Source organism: Hyaena hyaena, unplaced genomic scaffold (genome assembly GCF_003009895.1).
Source record: "Hyaena hyaena isolate Hyena2069 unplaced genomic scaffold, ASM300989v1 scaffold_462, whole genome shotgun sequence".
Classification (NCBI taxonomy): domain Eukaryota; kingdom Metazoa; phylum Chordata; class Mammalia; order Carnivora; family Hyaenidae; genus Hyaena; species Hyaena hyaena.
In genome coordinates, this window is record NW_024081092.1 from 632,319 (window position 1) to 651,269 (window position 18,951).

An 18,951-nucleotide genomic window follows, 5' to 3' on the forward strand; every position below is an offset into this window, starting at 1 on the left:
AGGGTTGAAGAGCTGCTAGAAAGGAAAGTTCTGGAGAATCAAAATAGCATTTATTTTAGAAGAGCTATCATATGAAGATAAATTAGATTTTTTAACGGTGTATAGATTGAGAGGCCAAAATGAGACCCAATTATGAGAAATCGGTGGGGGATGTTTTAGAACCATACTCCATGTGTTCACCTGTCTGTCTCACATTTGGTTACCAAGAGCTCTTGATACTCTATATTCTAGAATATAAAGAAGTTGGTTTACTCTAACCAGCTCATCTGCATCTCAGTCTCCATACCTGAAAACAAGCCCTCACCATCTATCATCCCCCCAACAGCTCACTGATTAATCTTCCCGCATTCTGCTAAGGCTGCTAGCTTCATACCTTACTGACACTTAGAGAAGATCATGTCTCTAAATTGAGAGACCTCCTGGTCTCTCCTGACCACACTGTCGATAGCATGAAACAAAATGTAGACATATTCTTGAAGATACAAACATTATATTATGGTTTTTAAACTCTGGGTTTTCAACTATATCTCTTTTACAGGGAAGCTATAAGACATTTACTTGAAACAAACTTTAGTTTCATAATTCCCTAGGGATCTTTGGGCATATTTTTAGGGGTCTATAACTTTTTTTCCTCCAGAGAAGATTGAGAAACAGAGGTATACGTGATGTATTCTAAACCCTTTATACTTCTTCTTATTTCCCATTGCAAAGTTAATATTTTAGCCATATACAACCTCTTATTTTTTTTGGTAACAAATTTCACACGTTCACACCTCTCTTCCACTGCACATGTTGTTCCCTCTGCTGGAAATGCCTTTCTTTTTCTCTTCTTGGTGAAAATTATTGATATGTAAAGATCCACTTCTATTTTTGTCTTCTAAGGAAATATTTCTGGCTTATCTCTGGGTTCTTTGCTAATTGTATACTATCATATTGTGTTTTCCCCATGTATTCATGAGGCATTTCATCATTAGATGGCAAGCTTCTTGAGGTCAGGAACTATGTAATTGTCATCTTTATGTGTCTTTGTATGTCCATAATTTACTATAGTACCAGGATCACATAGGGTTCTTTCAATGGAATAGAACTAGGTTTTTTCCCAAACCTGAAACTTTTTGTTCTCCCATGTGAGGTAGGTTAGTCTCTGTCTTTGAATGGCCACATAGGGATAATGTCATAGTGGCATCTCAGCACACTATGGGATGTTAGAGTGAATACACAGAGAGGTGTCTTTCACCTGTACATTTCCATGATCCTCAGTTGCGCTTAGGGTTGTGAATACAACTTTAAATTAGATTTGCTTCTTATTCTTGCACCTTCCTCCCTTTTGGGTAATAGGAGTTGTCCTTTCCCTTGTCCCTTCTTGTTGGGAATTCCCCCGAAAAGCTATTTATCTCCAGAAATGCTATATATCTCTGGGTCTATCTCAACAACATTTTCCCACCTTTCTCCTTTATTTTTCTGCTACAACTAGCCTATAATGACATATTTTCTCAAGAGTCAGTCTATACCTGGTTTCTAAGCTGATTGTCAGAAAAATTAATCAGTGATAACTGAATCATCAACAGCTAATCCCAGTTTAACATAATTGTAGCGGCCATTTATTGAAGAAATATCATAAATTCCTTACATGTATTTTATCATTTTATCCTTATATAAACCCCATAAAGTATTATTCATAGCTGTATTTTAAAGATGATGAAACTAAGACCAAGAAGTAAAATAACTTATTCAAAATAATATATCTAGGAAGTGATGGGGTTTGGATCAAATTCCTGTCAGTTTGATTGCTTTTAACCACTTCACTAAACTGTCAGTCCTCCCTCAGCCGCCAACACACACACCACTGCTAATTTTGCATTAGCAGTATTATAAACCTTGAACTATAAGACATCATGCGCAGTCAAAGATTTGGACATGAGAACATCTTTCTTTGAATCTAATACCCCGTTCTGCATGGGACCAGCTCTTTAGGCAAATGAGAAGACTCCCTTTTATAATGCAGACTTATTTGTCTTTGCTTTTTCTAAGAACATGAGTCTCTTTTACACAATTCACAAGTGGCACATTTTCAATATATATTTCGGCATTTAAATCTAGGAAGAAAGCTGAGGTAACATAAATCACTTCAGTAGTTGAAAACACAATTACTTCATCCCAGGGCTGGCTGTGAGAATTTGTTGAATGGGATGTATGTTACACACATCTTAAAAGGCTAGAAATAACCAAAGGGTAGCAATAACCATGGGGTTCAGTAAAAATGGACAAGTCCATCCCACCTGTGTTTATTGAGAGAGAAGAATGCAGAAGAATACAGAAGAATGCAGAGAGAATCTTTGCTCCTGGATCTCCAGTCCTACTCTCCGTACATCTATATTCACTTGAGCACTACTTGTAAGCCCAAACATTCCACATCCCACCCTATCCTGGTTACACAATGTGTCCAGTGAGCAAAGCTTACTCCCAGATCTTTGTTTCTTACATCCTTGCCCACTGAAAGGAACCATTGTTTTTGAGTAAATATGACTGACTCCAAGCCTGAGGGAATATGGTACAAGATGACTCTAGAATATATTGCTATACCAGAAAGAAAGAAAATGCTAAAAAGAAGAGTGGGGATGTGAAACAGAGGCATAAGAGCCAGCTTAAAGGTGTGCCCATGGGTGAAACCTGGGGCCATTTGAGCATGGAGATAATTAGGCACCTTAATGAATTATATACTTAAATTATATACCTAAAAAAATTGAAAGTCTTTACTCCATAGTATAGATATATTGATATCAATAGACAGACGGTAGATAGGAAGGAAGAATGAAGAAGGAAGGGAGGAAGGAAGAGGGGCTCTTGCTAACAGTAGAATCCCGAGCGCTGACTAAGAAATGTAAAGGGAGTGCTGAAGTTGGAAAGTCAACATTTTGTAACCATCAATGGAGGGCAACTTTAGGAGAAAGCAGGATATTTGCATCATATTAAAAATGTTCCCATGTAGTCAATTTATTATTTTGAAAGAGAAAAATTAGTAATTCTAGAGTGGAGAAATTGGACCACACCTGGAGCAGATGATCAAATTAACATCACCAGTGTGAGACAGATGGTTATCCTGTGCCTCCAGATGTGATATCCTCTTAGAAAAGTCACCTCTGTAGAATTCTGGCTAGGAATACATTTTCTGGATCCAACCACGAGGAAATATAAGACAAACTCAAAACAAGGAAATTTTATTTAAAAATGGAGGGAGGCATTGCATTCTCCCCAAATGTCAATCTCATTAAAAACAAATCTGTAAAAAATTTCAAATTAAAGAAGACTAAGGAGATATGACAACCAAATGTTAACTTCCCCTGGACTGGATCCTGTTACAGAGGGAAAAAAATTCTATAAAGGATATTATTAGGTCTATTGAAAAAAAATTGGAAATATTAGATTAGAATAAAGCATTATATAAATACAGAATTTACTAAAGTTAATAACTGGTCTGTGGCTATGTAAGAGAATATTCCTACTTTATGGAAAAATACACTGACATATCCAGGGGTAAAGTGTTTGAATTTATACAACTCACCTTCAAGTGGTTCAGATTGGGAGAGAGAGAAAGCAAATAAGATATAATGTAAACAGTAAGTGCGTTTGGGTATATGTGTGTCTTTTGTACTGTTTTATTGCTCTCATTTTTCTATAAGCTTAAAATTATTCCTGAGTAAAAGTTTAAGGGAAAGAGTAAAAAAAAAATAAAAGTGCCCTTGATCAGGGAAAATCTTTGCTGATAGCTCAGATCAATGTTTTCTAAGACTTCCCCACTGGTCCGTTGGTAACATACAATGTGGATAAATAAGCTAAGTGGTAGGTTATGCAATTTGAAGCGCCTTAGGTTTCATTTACGTATTGAGTTATCAAAAACTTATTGAACACTTGTTATGTGCCAGATACTGTGCTATGATATGCTCTTTTTCTCCTCCTCAAGAAAGCATACTGGATTATGTGTGAAAGAACAAAGTACTGGAAAATTTTTAAAAAATAATTCACAACCATAATTTATTAATAGCAAATTCTTTGTGATAAACCTGATGTTCTGCACTTACCTCTGTGCATTAGCAGCTTATTTGGGAGCCACTGGCTGAGTTGACACAGCTCAAGCCACTTTCTTTTTCAGACTTGAGACCCAGAAAAGTGTGGCTCCCCTACTTATATCTGGGACCAGCCCATGTTCCTTAGTAACAAAGTTCCATGCTTTCTCCCTGCTAGAAAATCTGCATGAAAAACCTATAAAGTACCTCTGCTCCGTTAAGGATAGAGCCCGACTCTGCAGTGTCACTAAGAGAATTTGTAGTCCTACTGTTAACCTCTGGCAAAGTCCTATGGGACACCCCATCCTCCCAGATGGTGACTGACAACTTCTATGTGCACCTTTGTCCCAGCATATAGCCTCTTAGACACCTGGGAACCATGCACTGCCTTCTTATATTAGTGAAGGTCCAGCTTGATATATTTATCACTCACCCTCAAGAAACTCTCAATCCAGGGGCGCCTGGGTGGCTTAGTCGGTTAAGCGTCCGACTTTCGCTTAGGTCATGATCTCGCGGTTCGTGGGTTCGAGCCCCGCGTCGGGCTCTGTGCTGACTGCCAGCTCAGAGCCTGGAGCCTGTTTCAGAGTCTGTCACTCCCTCTCTCTCTGACCCTCCCCTGCTCACGCTGTCTCTCTCTCTCTCTCTCTCTCTCTCTCTCTCAAAAAAAAAAAAAAAAAAAAAAAAAAAAAAAAAAGAAACTCTCAATCCATTCTGGGTCATCAGAATAGTATGGAAAAGACTCTTGGATTTTGGCACTTGACAATTCTTAGAACAGGTTTAGCTCTGTCACTTAAAGAATGAGTGGTTATAGGCAAATCGTATAATATCTCTAGTCCTGTTTCCTCTCTTTAAACTAGAAATAATTGTGCTATCTTCCTCAGAGAATGGTTGTAAGAGGAAGTGCTATACAAAATGTATGGCATGGTGCCTTGCAAATAGTGATTAGAAGGAAAATGTTAATTATTAATATTACAAAAGATAAACATAATTTTTATTTTAATAGTTAGAAGCAGGATTCCTCTTTAGGGTGATATACTTCTTGTTTAAATTGCTTCTTGGAGAGAGCAAGGCCCTGAGGTTGTGGATATGAAAGGCACAGAAAAACTACTCTTGTATAGTTGAGCAACAGAAGTTGGATAAAACAACAATCACAATGATAAGAAAACAAGACAAAAAGGTTAAGAAGAGGGACACCTGGTGTCTCAGTAGCTTAAGCACCTGACTCTTGATTTCAGCTCAGCTCATGATCTCAGGGTCATGAGATTGAGCCCCATGTTGGGCTCCACACCGAGTATGCTTAGGTTCTCCCTCTCCATCTCTCTCTGTGCCCTTATTCTTTCTCAAAAAATAACTTCAAAAAGTTAAAAATAAAGAAATTAGAGAAAGATTCATTTACATGGTAGGGTGCCAAAGAGAGTTTTTTAGGAGGTGAGCAGTTTAGTGTTAAATGTTGAGTTGACATTGCTACAAGTTGGCTCCCTGTCTTCCCAAAACTCCTATTAAATCTATGAGTTGAGTGAATGTTCTTGGTTGGTAGGTAGGTAGGTTGGTTGGTTGGTTGGTTTTGTTTATAGTTTGTTTCCATAATGCATATTGAGGTGAAAAAATTGAGTTTCCTAACTGGGACAGCATTGAGCAGAGAAGAATGAACAGGTGCTAAAGGGAGGAGCAAGCAAAACTGGAAGCTTTGTAGGAAAAGTGGGACCTAGAAGAGCCTCTGAGAAGGAATCTCCGACAAAGTAGAGAAATCTTGAGGGAATATGGGATGGCGACTTAGCCTAATATATAGGTTTCATCCTTAGAGGTAAGAGAATGGACTTGCCTCGAAGAGCCTCATTCCCAAAGTATTCTAAACTAGATAAAATACTAAAACTTGCAAAGTATGATAGATCCACAGTCTTTTATCTATAATTCTGAAATACAAAATGGTCTGACAGTGTTTCGTTTGGCACCAATACTCTATTAGTGGAAAAACTTAACCTTATTCATCCTTCAGCTGCCAACCATCTTTCTTTATTGCCATGGTGGGTGTATTTATACATCTTGCTGAAGAGTTTTATGTGTTGGATTATTGTGTGCTGCTCAGACTCTGTGAGGATTATTGGCCACATAGGCAATATGCTACATGTCCTTATTCAGAAAATTCAGTATTCTTAAACATATCTGGGACTGGGGTGTTGAATAAGAGATTCTAAACATAAGTTCAGAATAACAGAGAAAACTTTAAATGAGTAGAGAAAACTTTAAATGAGTGAAAAAAGGCATTACCTTCCAGTGTATTCCTAAAACTGAAATTGGCAGCTTTATCCATGGAATCCGATTCATACTGGGTCAGACTTAGGCAAAATTCCACATCAGCGGAGGAGGGAAGCCTCGGGGTCCTGGCTTTGTCGTGATTTCCGGGATTGCGCAGTAACGGTCCTTCTGGAGTTCCATCACATAAAGCCTGACGGCTATTGTACTCCTCCAATCGGGTACAGATGATCTACACAAAAACCTTTATATTAAAGGAGTTATGGCCGGAGGTTACCATCAAGAGGTTCACATTTTAAAGTAAATTGTTGAGGGGAGCCTTGGGTGGCTCAGTCGGTTAAGCATCCGACTTCAGCTCAGGTCATGATCTTGCAGTTCATGGTTTCCATAGGGCTCTGTGGTGACAACTCAGAGTCTGGAGCCTGCTTCAGATTCTGTGTCTCCCTCTCTCTGTGCCCCTCCCCTGCCCACACTGTCTCTCTCAAAAATAAATAAACATTAAAAAAAATTGAACTGTTGGAGGAAGCAGCCTATCTGAGGTCACAGGGCAGCATAAACAGTGAAAGTTAAAATCTAGAACAGACTTCTGATCTTACATCTCCTTAAGAAAATGAATTAAATTTCCTAGGCCTCATCTATCAAGTGGGTATAATAATAGCTACTGCATATAGTTTTGTCAAATATTTATTTAATGAGAAAATTAATCTGACAAACATCTGTTAAACATCCATTGTGTGACTTTGCTGGTTGGGTGCCCATGAAGCTAGACCTAGTACCGAGTCACATCTGTGCCATCATTTGTTTTCTCTCTATATATGTCTTCTTTTTTGGCTCTAACAAGTTTCATGGCTTATGGGGCAACTACATGTTAAGAACTCCCTAGTTCCTATCTCTGCTTCAGAACCACTCCTCTGAACTCTGAACCTTGTCTATCCATCTGGGACTTCCTATTTCAGTGTTATCTCACACACATCTCAAATGGAACATTTAAAATCCAAAAATCTGTTCCTCCCTCTACATTTCTTATCTCACCAACCATCCTGATGCTCAAGCCAGAAGCCCATGAATCATGATTTTTAAGCTGGTGAGAAACTGGTGAGTTTTCATTTGCATTTTATTCTCTTATGTCTTTCACATAGAAATGATTAACCAATTGTCTCACTTCTACCTCTAGAGTATAGCTTGAATCTGAGAATCAGTCTTCGATTTTCTTATAAATCATGTGATCCGACTGCTAAAGTCAGATTGGCTACCCTTCTCTGGCCATTACTTGTGCTTCTCCATGCCGTGACTTTGTTCATGCCAAGGCACTCTCACTCGTTGCCATGGGTCTGATATCCAACCTCATCCTCAAGGCCGAGGCAATATTACAGGAAAAACAGAATGGGGCACCTGGGTGGCTCAATCAGTTAAGCATCCAACTCCCGATTTTGGCTCAGGTCATTATCTTATGGTTCATGAGTTCAAGTCACACATCTCACGAGAGATTCTCTCTTTTTCTACCTCACTTTCTCCCTCTCTTTGTCCTTCCCCTGCTCAGGCTTGCTGAGCCTTTCTCTCAAAAAGTTAAAAAAAAAAGAAAAAACAGATTCTGTCAATTCTGACTTCAAAAGTAATTCAAAAGAATCTGACTCTAAATATGAAGAATTTTAAGGAATTCTTCACTGAATTATTTTGCATATAGTTTCATTTATATGTACACAGAAGAATAAACTCTGAAAATAAAATAATTCACTAAATAAGTCAAAAGGTGCTCTTTCAGTATAAACATCAAATAAAAATTCTAAATGATTAAAATATCACATCATAAGTAAATAGGTAGGTTTACCTTTCTTTGGTCTCAGTACTATATAAATTAATTTATCTTAAAATCATAGGTGCCTTAGATTCGGTGAGAACAATGAACTAAATAGCAAGATATCAATCCTAATTCAGTACAAACACGCAGGAGAAGCCACCCTGCCATCACTGACTGTCACAAGCACATCCTTTCACAGGATGCCTGTGTCCACTGAGTAGATAAGATTATTCATTGCCAAACTTAGACTTCATTTACTTTACACTCCCTTGATAAACAATCAATATGGTCTCCTTTAGAAAATGTGATCCCCATGAGGACAATGTTATTATTATTGTTATTATTAGTCACAGAATCTAGAATAGAGGCTCAATAAATATTTGATGGATGAATAAACCAATGGATGAACCAATGAATCTTCAACAGAAATGTGTTAAACACGCTTTTTCCCTCGTTCTGTTGATATCAACCTCTGCCCTAGAAGATATACTTTTTAACCCACTGAGCCACCCAGGCACCCCTAAGATACACTTTTTAAATGTATCATCTTCATTGAACATATATTGAGGCCCTATTATATTCTACACCACGAGGAAGACATCTCTGTGTACATTTTTAAAACTTCACTCCACTACCTCATAGGTTTAGATGATCTTATCCCTAGTTTAATGATTAGGAAACTGAGTCTAAGTATGGAAGAATACAAAAGGCTAGGAGCATCTAAAATCCTGTCTCATGGGGTGCCTGGGTGGCTTAGTCATCTGGGTGACCTACTCTCAATTTCGGCTCAGGGCCTGTGGCCTAATGGTTTGTGAGATTGAGCCCTGTGTTGGGCTCTGCGCTGAGAGCCCAAAGCATGCCTAGGATTTTTTTTTTTCCTTGCTTGTACTCGCTCTCTCTCTCAAAATAAATAAAAACAAAACATTTAATAAATAAATATATAAAATCCTGTCTTATGACTGATACTTATATGGACAACAGGCAAGGTGCATGGAACAATATTTTAGAAGTGAAAAGACTTTCTGGTCACTTGTTTGCACCACAGTTGAGAATAATCATGACAGTCAAGACAATCAGTCTCCTGCTCCAGTGAGTTTGCAATCTATACAAATGTAAAGGCAAATTAAATTACCATGAGATAGAATTGAATGAGCTATGCCCCCTAGGAATGGCTGCTACTGTGTTAAATAGAGACACTTAGAGAAGCTTTTAATTTTTGGTCACTAAGACATCACTTATGAATCTTTATATGTTGGAAAACAACTGGACTCCAAATTCAGATAGATGGGGGCTTCAGTTCTGGCTCTGCTACTTACTAGCAATGTGTCAATGAGCATGTTATTTAGACTTGGCTAAGACTCAATTTTCTCAACTGTAACATGAAATCATATTAAATATAAGAGGAATTAATAAAAATATATAACATTAATGTATAATTCATATCTATTATATTAATAATGGAATAAAATAATAGGAAGCAGTAGTTTTTTACCCAGCAAATGTCAGTTTCTAGTTTTCTTCATACTTACAACATTTCTCAATCCTTTTATCCACACATAATTGAGAAATAGATCTGTTGGGTAACTTTGTCTAAGGTCATAAGATATTTAGAGACAGAACTAGAACATTAATCCACAGTTCTGATTCCAAATTTATATATCCACTACATTTATTACTGCCTGTAAATGGCTTAAGAATGGTTGACTACAGCTGCATTGCATTGACTATGATATATCGGATTCCTTTATAATGTCAATTAACTAGAGCAGGTACATAAACAAAATAATATACATCCCTGTTTGAGTAATAAACCATCTCAGGATATTTTCAAAAGATCCTACTGCCTCAAAGACTCCTACAGCTGACTCATTTAAATTAGAGAGGTTTGAATGGAACTATTTTTGCTGAAATGCCAACTGTCAAGTGACTAAGTGTTCAGATGACTGGATGTATTAGTAACAAGGAGGAAATCTACCCTGGTTCCAGAAATAATTTGAAAAACTTAATCCCAAATCATCATCTTTATATTTGATACAGGAGGAGAGGCAGGGGGAGAAACTTAGCACAACGGTTAGGATCATGGAGATTACAGTCAGACGTATTTTCCAATATTTACTATTATTAGCTATATGACCTTGCACAAATTACTTAAGCTCTCTGAGTATTACGGTTTTTCATGTGCATATGGGGATTATTACAACTATTTAGGAAGGATTAAATAATTTAACATATGCAAAGCACTTAGTATATAGTTTCAGGTATAGAGTATTTAATGATAGCTTTTATATTATTATTGAATACAAGACTGTTGGATTGGCCATCAAATTGTTTTTAACTCTGGTTCTATAACACTGATTGAATATTCATTGGTGTAACAACTAATGTGGATATATCATAAAAAGATATAATAATAATTTCCACACATGGAACTCAAAGAATATGTCAGATACTAAACTAGTCTTTTTACATTAACAGATTCCATTGAATCCCTCTACAATAATGCTTTAAGATATATTATTCTATTTTTTTTTTGAGAGAGAGGGCACAAGTGAGCAAATGGAAGAGAGAGAGAGGGAGACAGAGAATCTCACAAGGGACAGAGAGAGAGAAGTGGGGCTCACCTGAAGCAGGGCTTGAGCTCATGAAACGTGAGATCATGACCTGAGTTAAAGTCTGATGCTTAACCGACAGAGCCACCCAGGCATCACAAGATATATTATTCTAATTTTAAAGAAAAAATGTCCTTAAATAATTAAGTAACTTGTCCATGATCTTGAGCTGAGATACAAAAGTAACAAAACCCTATTTTGTTTTCTGTTGAGAAAAACCAATGGTCAAAGACTCTAAATAACATGTTCAATATCATCTGGTGTCAGAGGTCCTCTGATGAGGAATTCATTCTTTTTCTATTTCAACACAAGTGATTTATAGCATATGATGGGGGGAAAAATCAAATGTCCCAAGTCCAATGAAAAAAGAGAGGTAGAAAGAACAAACAGATGTATTATTGGAGGTGAACCTAGACAGTGTTCTCTTAAACTTAAATAAATACCAATAAACTACCAGTTATTAAAAGATTTCAGGAGCAAAAATTCTATTAGGGCATTAGAGGTTTATCGGGGTGGGGGGATGGGGAGCAAGTAAACCATATGACATTCCACAGAATCTTTTCCATAAAGAAAAAAGAGAAGCTGTTATTTCACTGAGCTGTTGCCATGGTTACCTAAAACCCATGACTATCTGCTGAAATGTGACTTTTTTTTCTTTTTTCTTCCCACTGTTTGCTTCCATGTGATGTGCTTTTCACCTGATGAGTGAATTCCCTGGCCACATTTCACTCACATCTATCATCTAGGAAATATTTTGTTTTTTCTCTTTATTTTGATCCACCATGACAGCTACTCCTGATCTACCTTTTGTTTTTTTATGGCTGATCTACCTGCGCTTGCATAACATTGGATCTAATTGTATTGAGCACAGGTATTGGTACTTTAATGTTATTAAGGAGCACCCCCATCTCCAAAACTATTGGACTGTTTTTAACTGATGACAAATATGCTTCTACATTAAAAGCTCTTGGCATTAAAGAAATAAATTTTAAAAAATATATATACACAAAAGATATGAATCCTGAATATAAGAAAAATGGTTTTCTAAAAATACTAACAATAATGAATATATTATTTTATGTAATAGAAAACTCAGTCTCACTTAAATAACACTCTGACACATTGTAGCTTATTTGACCTTCTCTATTGTATGCTCTTTCTTTCTTTCTTTCTTTTTTTGCATGCATACACACATACATATAGAAGCCCAGAAAGAACTACATAAAATGTTGTATTCTACACTTTGATGAATCACTGCTTATTTCTCATTGTGTCTCCTTGGTCTTGGTGATCCACTGCTATAAAGAAGTACGGTCTATTATTTAGAAATCCAGGCATGCATAGTGTAGTTTTTAATCCATGTTATTATGACAGCTAACACTTCTATGATTTTTAATTTTGTTCAGCATACATTTATAAAGTCCGTTCTATGTATATATCATGGTTCTGGGCTCTGTGGGTACAAAAGCAAATTAGAAATGTCTCTGCCTTTGGAGCTGCTGACAGTATGGTAGACAAGACAGGTTTGAAAACCATTCCATGTACTGAAGAGTTAATAGATACTATAATATAAATCTGTACTGAGTGTAATATAGCACAAGGAGTGAGGGTCAATTCTACCTGAGTAAGAGATATGGATCAGTAAAATTCTAAAGGAATATTTCTATCAAGGCAGAAATGAAAAGGACTACAGAGTATCTGCTCCATTTATCTGTGCAGTTGAATTTTAAGGGATAACAAGGGACTATAAGTCAAATTTTATATCTATAAATTAGTGGCTTAATTGACTTCTTCTGGGCCTAAATGGCTCTTTATTAACAGAGAAATAGCATTGGACTCAGAGGCACCAGATTTCAATCCTCACCTGTGTGACCTTGTATAAATCATACCTTTTTGAGCATCACTCTATCCTCTTTTATAACATAAGGGCACTACGCTACACACCACTGAGTGCCTTTTAGCTCACAGTTAATAAATGCTATGAATTACTAAATGCTCTATTTTTGTTTTGTAAAATATGTCTGAAATTGAGGAAAAATGGAGGATTTACATGAAAGGGGCTATCAGTCTAGCTAATGTTGAAGGTCTCAATGAATTCACTGAGTATGGAAGCTATTTGATTCTTACTTCACACAAAGTAGTTTACTTCTTGATTTGAGTGTACAATTCAGGCAGAAGCAAACTAGTGGTGTGTTTATTACAGAACCTGTTTATAAAGTGAAATAGATACCAAAACAACTTCCAGATTAATTAAGTCAGTGATTCTCAATGCTGGCTGCATATTAGAATCACAAGAGAGGGGTTTAGGGGCACCTGGGTGGCTCAGTTGCTTAAGAGTCTGACTCTTGATTTGGGCCAGGTCATGATCTCAGAGTCCTGAGATCAAGCTCTCTACAGGGCTCCAGACTGGGCATGGGGCCCACTTAAGATTCTCTCTCTCTCTCTCTCTCTCTCTCTCTCCCTCCCTCTGTCCCTGTTCCCTGCTCTCTCTCTTTCTAAAATTAAAAATAAGAGGTGCCTGAGTAGCTCAGTAGGTGAGCTTCTGACTTCAGCTCAGGTGATGATAGCACAGTTATTGGGTTTGAGCCCTGCATCGGGCTCTGTGCTGACAGCTCAGAGCCTGGAGCCTGCTTCAGACTCTGTGTGTGTCTCTCTTTCTGCCCCTCCTGTGCTCGTTCTCTGTCTCTGTCTTTCAAAAATGAAATTAAAATGTTAAATAAAATTAAGAAAAAAATGATAATACAAATTTTAAAAGAACAAGAGAAGATTTTAAAAATGCAGATGCTTTGACTTCAGAATAGACCACTTGGAAGAGAATTTTCCAGCAGAAATTAGGTGGATGGATCCATGCAATTTTCTTTAAGCTTCCTAAGTGATTTAGATATTGAGAACTACTGCATTAAATTGATATAAACAACTGATCTTCATTTTTAAAGGATGGTAACCAGAGAGACTATGAGAAGAAATGGAAACAGTGACACCTCATGCAGTGACACTGCTCACAATAGACAGATACAAATGTTTTTCACTTCCCTTTTTTTCTTCTAGAAACAGACACATTCATTTAAAAATGTTTTACTGTGTATTTATTTTAGAGAGAGAGAGACAGAGTGCACGTGGGGGAGGGTCAGAGAGAGAGAGGGGGGAGACACAGAATCTGAAGCAGGCTTCCAGGCACAGAGCTGTCATCACAGAGCCTGACACGGGGCTCAAACTCACAGACTATGAGATTGTCATAGTCAGACCTGAGCTGAAGTCGGATGCTTAACTGACTGAGCCACTTAGGCACTCGCTTTTTTGCAGTTTTTTAATGTTTACTTATTTATTTTGAGAGGAAGAGAGCACGAGTAGGGGAGGGGAAGAGCAAGCAGGGGAGAGAAACAGAATCCCTAGCAGACTTCACACTGTCAGCACAGAGCCCAACGCAGGGTTCCATCTCATGAACCATGAAATCATGACTTGAGCTGAAATCAAGGTGTTTAACCCACTGAGCCACCCAGGTACCCTCCCTTTTTAATTTAAACTATCATTTGCTTGTTTTTCTTCAATGGTCTTTGTTCACTCTATTTCCAAATTTTATTTTTAACACCAGTTACTCCACAGCAGTTTAATCATAGAATAATATTGAACCTAATGTAATAATTTCAGTCCAGTGTTTAACCAGTAGACCCAAAAAGTTTTATTTAGAAATAAAATTGGCCACAATTATAAAGAAAAAAGGGAGGATAAGGACTTTCCACTCAATAATCAATAAATGATTAGAAAAAAAAATATATTGCTAGTAATACCAAGTAGCATGTATCTCTTATAATAAAATATCAGTTAGTATCTATCTATTAAGCTTTGGTGCAGATGTTGTACAGTTTTGGTAATTTAGATAAACCACAAGCCTTTCTGGGTCAAGTGAAACTGTATGGGTAAGGAAAGCATTATAAATGACTGAAAATCCCTATCCTAGCTGAGCAGTATTTTAAGCAGTAATAAGGGATGAGAGCGTTAGATGAGAGTTTTGCACTTTATAGATTAAGGTAGGAGATCTGAAGGCTTATTGAAATAGATTTTTTTCAGGCTCATCTTTTTCCAGGCTTTCCTGCATAAATACACTCATTACTCTTGGTAAATAGTTGGTATTAGTCATACCGGATATTACACCATGACCATTTTTCAAGAGCTTCAATAGACTACATTTGGAAGGTATGTGAACTTAGTGGAAAGGGGAGGAAGCCATTCATATATTAAACCTGCAGAGTGCAAGGTGAGGATGCCAGATTCTTCCCATCTCATTTAAACATTGGGCTTAATTCAATAAAGCACTGCTAGTAAAAAGTTCTGTATTAGAAATGTTTGGAATACAGACGGAAAAGCATTTCTTTCTCCTTACGGTTTTAAATAATTAAAAACTTATTTTGGGGGTCACATTTTGCCCCTAATCCAGAGGGAGAATTTTAGAATAGGAGAAATTAAATTTCAAAATTGCAGTCCCTTATCTTGTACCTCTAAAATTTGAATATATTTAGGAAAAAAACCCTAATTTCTTCTGCAGCCTAATGAGAAAAAAAAAAAAAAAAAAAAGACAGAGATGAAGTAAGCCAGATCCTTCAGCTAAAGACATCATAGCATTCATGTCCTTGGGAATACTATAGGTGATCAGGCAGCCATGTCTGGCCTATCTCTATTTCCTATCTCTGTGATCTTGTACAAGTTACCTTTATACCTCTGTGTTTCAATCCTTAGAATGGGGAAAGATCAGTAGAAGTATTAACTGAGTTACTACACAAAAAGTATTGCAACAGGGCTTCACACATGCTAAAATGCAAATTAGCATTTTTGTTATTTACCTATTTGGGCCCCAGGGTCCTCATATATTTTTTAAAAAATTTAATCTAAATAATATTCACCCAATTTTCCTGATGATAATAAAGACCATAGACATTTAGTAAATGATGCCTTCCCAAGGACCCTCTCCTGAAGACTCTGATCAATGGGTCTAAGGGTAGGACCAGGGATTTGTAATTTGTACGCTGTATGAATTTTATTGTGAAGAAAATTTCAGGAACACTAAGCTAGATCATTAACTTACTTAATCATCTAAATATTCATTGATCCATTCATTCAACAGATACTTAATGAGCCCTTTCCACTTGCCAGGCACCATCCTAGGTGCTGAGAGATATAGTGATGAGCCAAATACTCTGTTTTTATCAGAGCTTAGGAACCTGGTGGAGGATATTAGACAAATAGCCACACAGATATCTGTGTAATTACAATTGTAAAGTGTGCTGTAAAGAAAAATACAAGGTATGCTGAGAATTTTTAATAGAGGACCTTTTCTACTCTTGGCAGGAGAGATGGGGAGGAAGGTATATAAATGCCTTCCTGGAGAAGCAATAGCTGAGATTCTTTGATGCTCTGGTATTGTATATCTAGGATGCCTTACCTGCCAAGAGGAGAAGAAAGATGCTGGGCTGAGTAGGTTTGGGTTTGCTGAGTTGCGCCCTCCCATGTACTCATCTGTGCAAATGTCACAGCTTTTAGCATCTCTCCAATCCCAGTATGGAATAGTGAAGTTCTCATCCCCGGTCAGCTTCTGGATTTCTTGTTCCCACAGCAACAAGAAGAGTCTGTGCCAAGGCAGGAAACCTGGGGCTTCATGAGCAAAATCAATGTCTCTCCAGATTTCAGAGCCTCCGAGCAGTGTGTCCCTTGACACATAGTAATGCATCCAGACAAAGAGGTCATAAACGTTGATGTCATTGAACATGGGTGTTGATCCATTATTCATTTGGCCATAGGTGCCTGTGGGGATGACATAGTCAGGGCTGGTAGTATGCTTTGCTAAAGTAAGGTAGGCAAGAAACTTGTTCTTCTCTGGGACACTCAAATCAAAGATGTTTCTTCTCACCAGAAGTCGCTTCTCTGTGCAGTTTGGTCCCCAAAAGCCAAACTTGCAATTTCCACAGTTGAATCCCATGAAGTTGCCAAAGCACTGGCAGGTCCTATTATAAAAGATGGAGGGCCAGGCCTCCCGGTCATCCATCCCCGTGAAGGGGTATTGAGGCCCGAGTGGGGCTTTGGACAGAATGATGTCCTGACAGGCACCCCTGCCTGAGAGCTGGCCGCAGGGACTGCCGTCACCGGTCCATGCTGGACAGCACTCCTTTTCCATCAGGCTTTTGGAGGAGGCACAGGCTCGAGGGAAATGGCCAGCGGAGGTCTGGAAACTGCACAGCAGGCAGCAGAGAGCAGCCAGGAGCATGCTTACTCTAGTCCTCACGGATCTGCTTGAGCCAGTTAATTGAGCCACACACTTCTCTTTCCAGCTACCCCTACAGTGACTATCACATGTTTCGGCTAAGACCTATATAATACCAGTCCCACCTCCAGCATCAAACACTCTCAGTCTTTATCTTAAGCTTTCATCTTCTGAAAACCACATGACTAACTTCTCCCTGAAGTTGGCACATATCCCGCCAGTGGGATAGGCCTATGTGAAAGGGAGAAACACTTTTCACCATTAACAGTTTAACTCATATGGTTATAATAATAGAATAATAATCATGCCTGATCTAAGTAAACACAGTTGGTTACTGAAATTAATGAGGATATGAATTTGAAAATGAGAGGTGGTATCAGGAGTAGAGCTTCTCTGATTAGGAAAGTTCAGGAAAGGTTAGAGATTATGGGGGCCAAGGCAGTTTCTCAGAGACCATAAATAGGCCACAGCATTTGCAGAACTCAGCTCTGCAGAAGAAGATTCTTTTCAGAGTCTAGAGATTGTATTTTATCTCTGGTTATATTGCAGCTTATTTATTTTATACAAAGTATCTGAAGAAAAAAACCTTTTTGATTCACCTTCCTTATTATCTGATACAGTTGACTACTTGCTAGTGAGCTAGCCATTCATTTCCTAACCATTCCTAAGGATGGGATAGGTGGCTAGTCTGCTTTATTATGGAGACTTCTACTAGCTAATATTCTAAAGAAAACCCTTTTCTTTTTAGTGCAGTAACCATGTTGTTTCACCCATAAGTTCTAGAAATCAGAAATTGTTTTGATATTTTTTCTGCAATATGATCTTGTAAAAAAATTCTCAAGTTAGGATGTGAATAAATAGGATTAATATATTTAGGCAATAAATATTTAATGGTCCTAAAAGTTCTTTTTCTGTGTATAGTAAGCTAGATAAATTGAAACTCATGGATAAAAATATAATTCTACCACTTATGCCAGTTTTCAAATGAGTAGTATAGGTAATACGTACATCAAACTTTTAATGGAGGGGACAATTTTGTGAGCTGAGGATACTGAAACAGATTGCATAATTTTGGATAATAGTATTGCAATTTCACTGAAAGGATGCCCCTTGAATAAAACCTTAAAGGGTAGGCATAAGTTGGAGAGACAAATAGAATGGAGACACTACTTCAGTCAGGGGGAAACTTGAGAGGCCGGAGCTGTTTCACTGGCCGAGCTGAAGAACTGGACTCAGGCAAGCTCCTCACACTAAAGGAAATTAAACCTGGGACCAGTCCATAAAGGGGCCTAAAAACTAAGTGATTTAAACTAAGGTGAGCTGAGCAATTATAGGATGAGAGTAGGCAAACTGAAGTTGTTCTTGGGAGATTTCCTTCCTTATCCTGTTCTGTACTTGAATCTGGGTGGTCCCTTTAACCTACAGAACAACTGAGAACAAGTTAAAGCTCTAAGTAAGGCAGCAGTGTCTTGTCTCAGAGATGTGGGATTCCAGGGAAGACTGTCGCTTTCCTCATGATGTTGTAGGCAGCTTCTGCTTTCTCCCCTTTCTTCTGGAGTTAGTCTCATTCATTAGGAAAACATCAAGGTGCCTCCGTACCACTCTCTTGGGATTCAAAGCAGCCTTTTTCGGTGGAAGGAGCAGTGTGTGGGTGAAGAGGAGCAGAAGATAAGTTTCCATGGAAATGTTGCCTCTGGCTGGAATCAGGAAGTCATCACATGATCTCCACAAGGAGGCTTAATCTTTTTTTCTTCCTCCTTTCAGAGCCACCAAGGGATTAACACAGGGCTTCTTGTCCCTGGGGAGTCTTGGTTCTGTATTACTTATAACCACATGTGGCCTTTTGTAATTCTGTTCCATCTACTTGCAGACAGAATTCACTTCTAAGGTTCAATTTAATTAAGAATTTTACTTTACACTTGCCCCCCTATCAGGCTTCCCAGTGAATAACTTATAAAGCCTTCATCACACTGC

The 18,951-nt window shown here is 37.9% G+C and overlaps 1 protein-coding gene across 1 annotated transcript in view; it reads right to left on the bottom strand.

Annotated features, from left to right (window-relative positions):
- TYR (tyrosinase) overlaps positions 1-16,980 on the bottom strand; it is a 96,980-nt gene extending 80,000 nt beyond the window's left edge. Inside the window, exons 1-2 of the mRNA XM_039253686.1 lie at positions 16,162-16,980; positions 6,333-6,549 (exon numbers count right to left, since the gene is read on the bottom strand). Of these exons, the coding sequence (XP_039109617.1) occupies positions 6,333-6,549; positions 16,162-16,980 (1,036 nt within the window). The remainder of the gene's footprint in view (positions 1-6,332; positions 6,550-16,161) is intronic.
- Between the last annotated feature and the right edge of the window lie 1,971 nt (positions 16,981-18,951).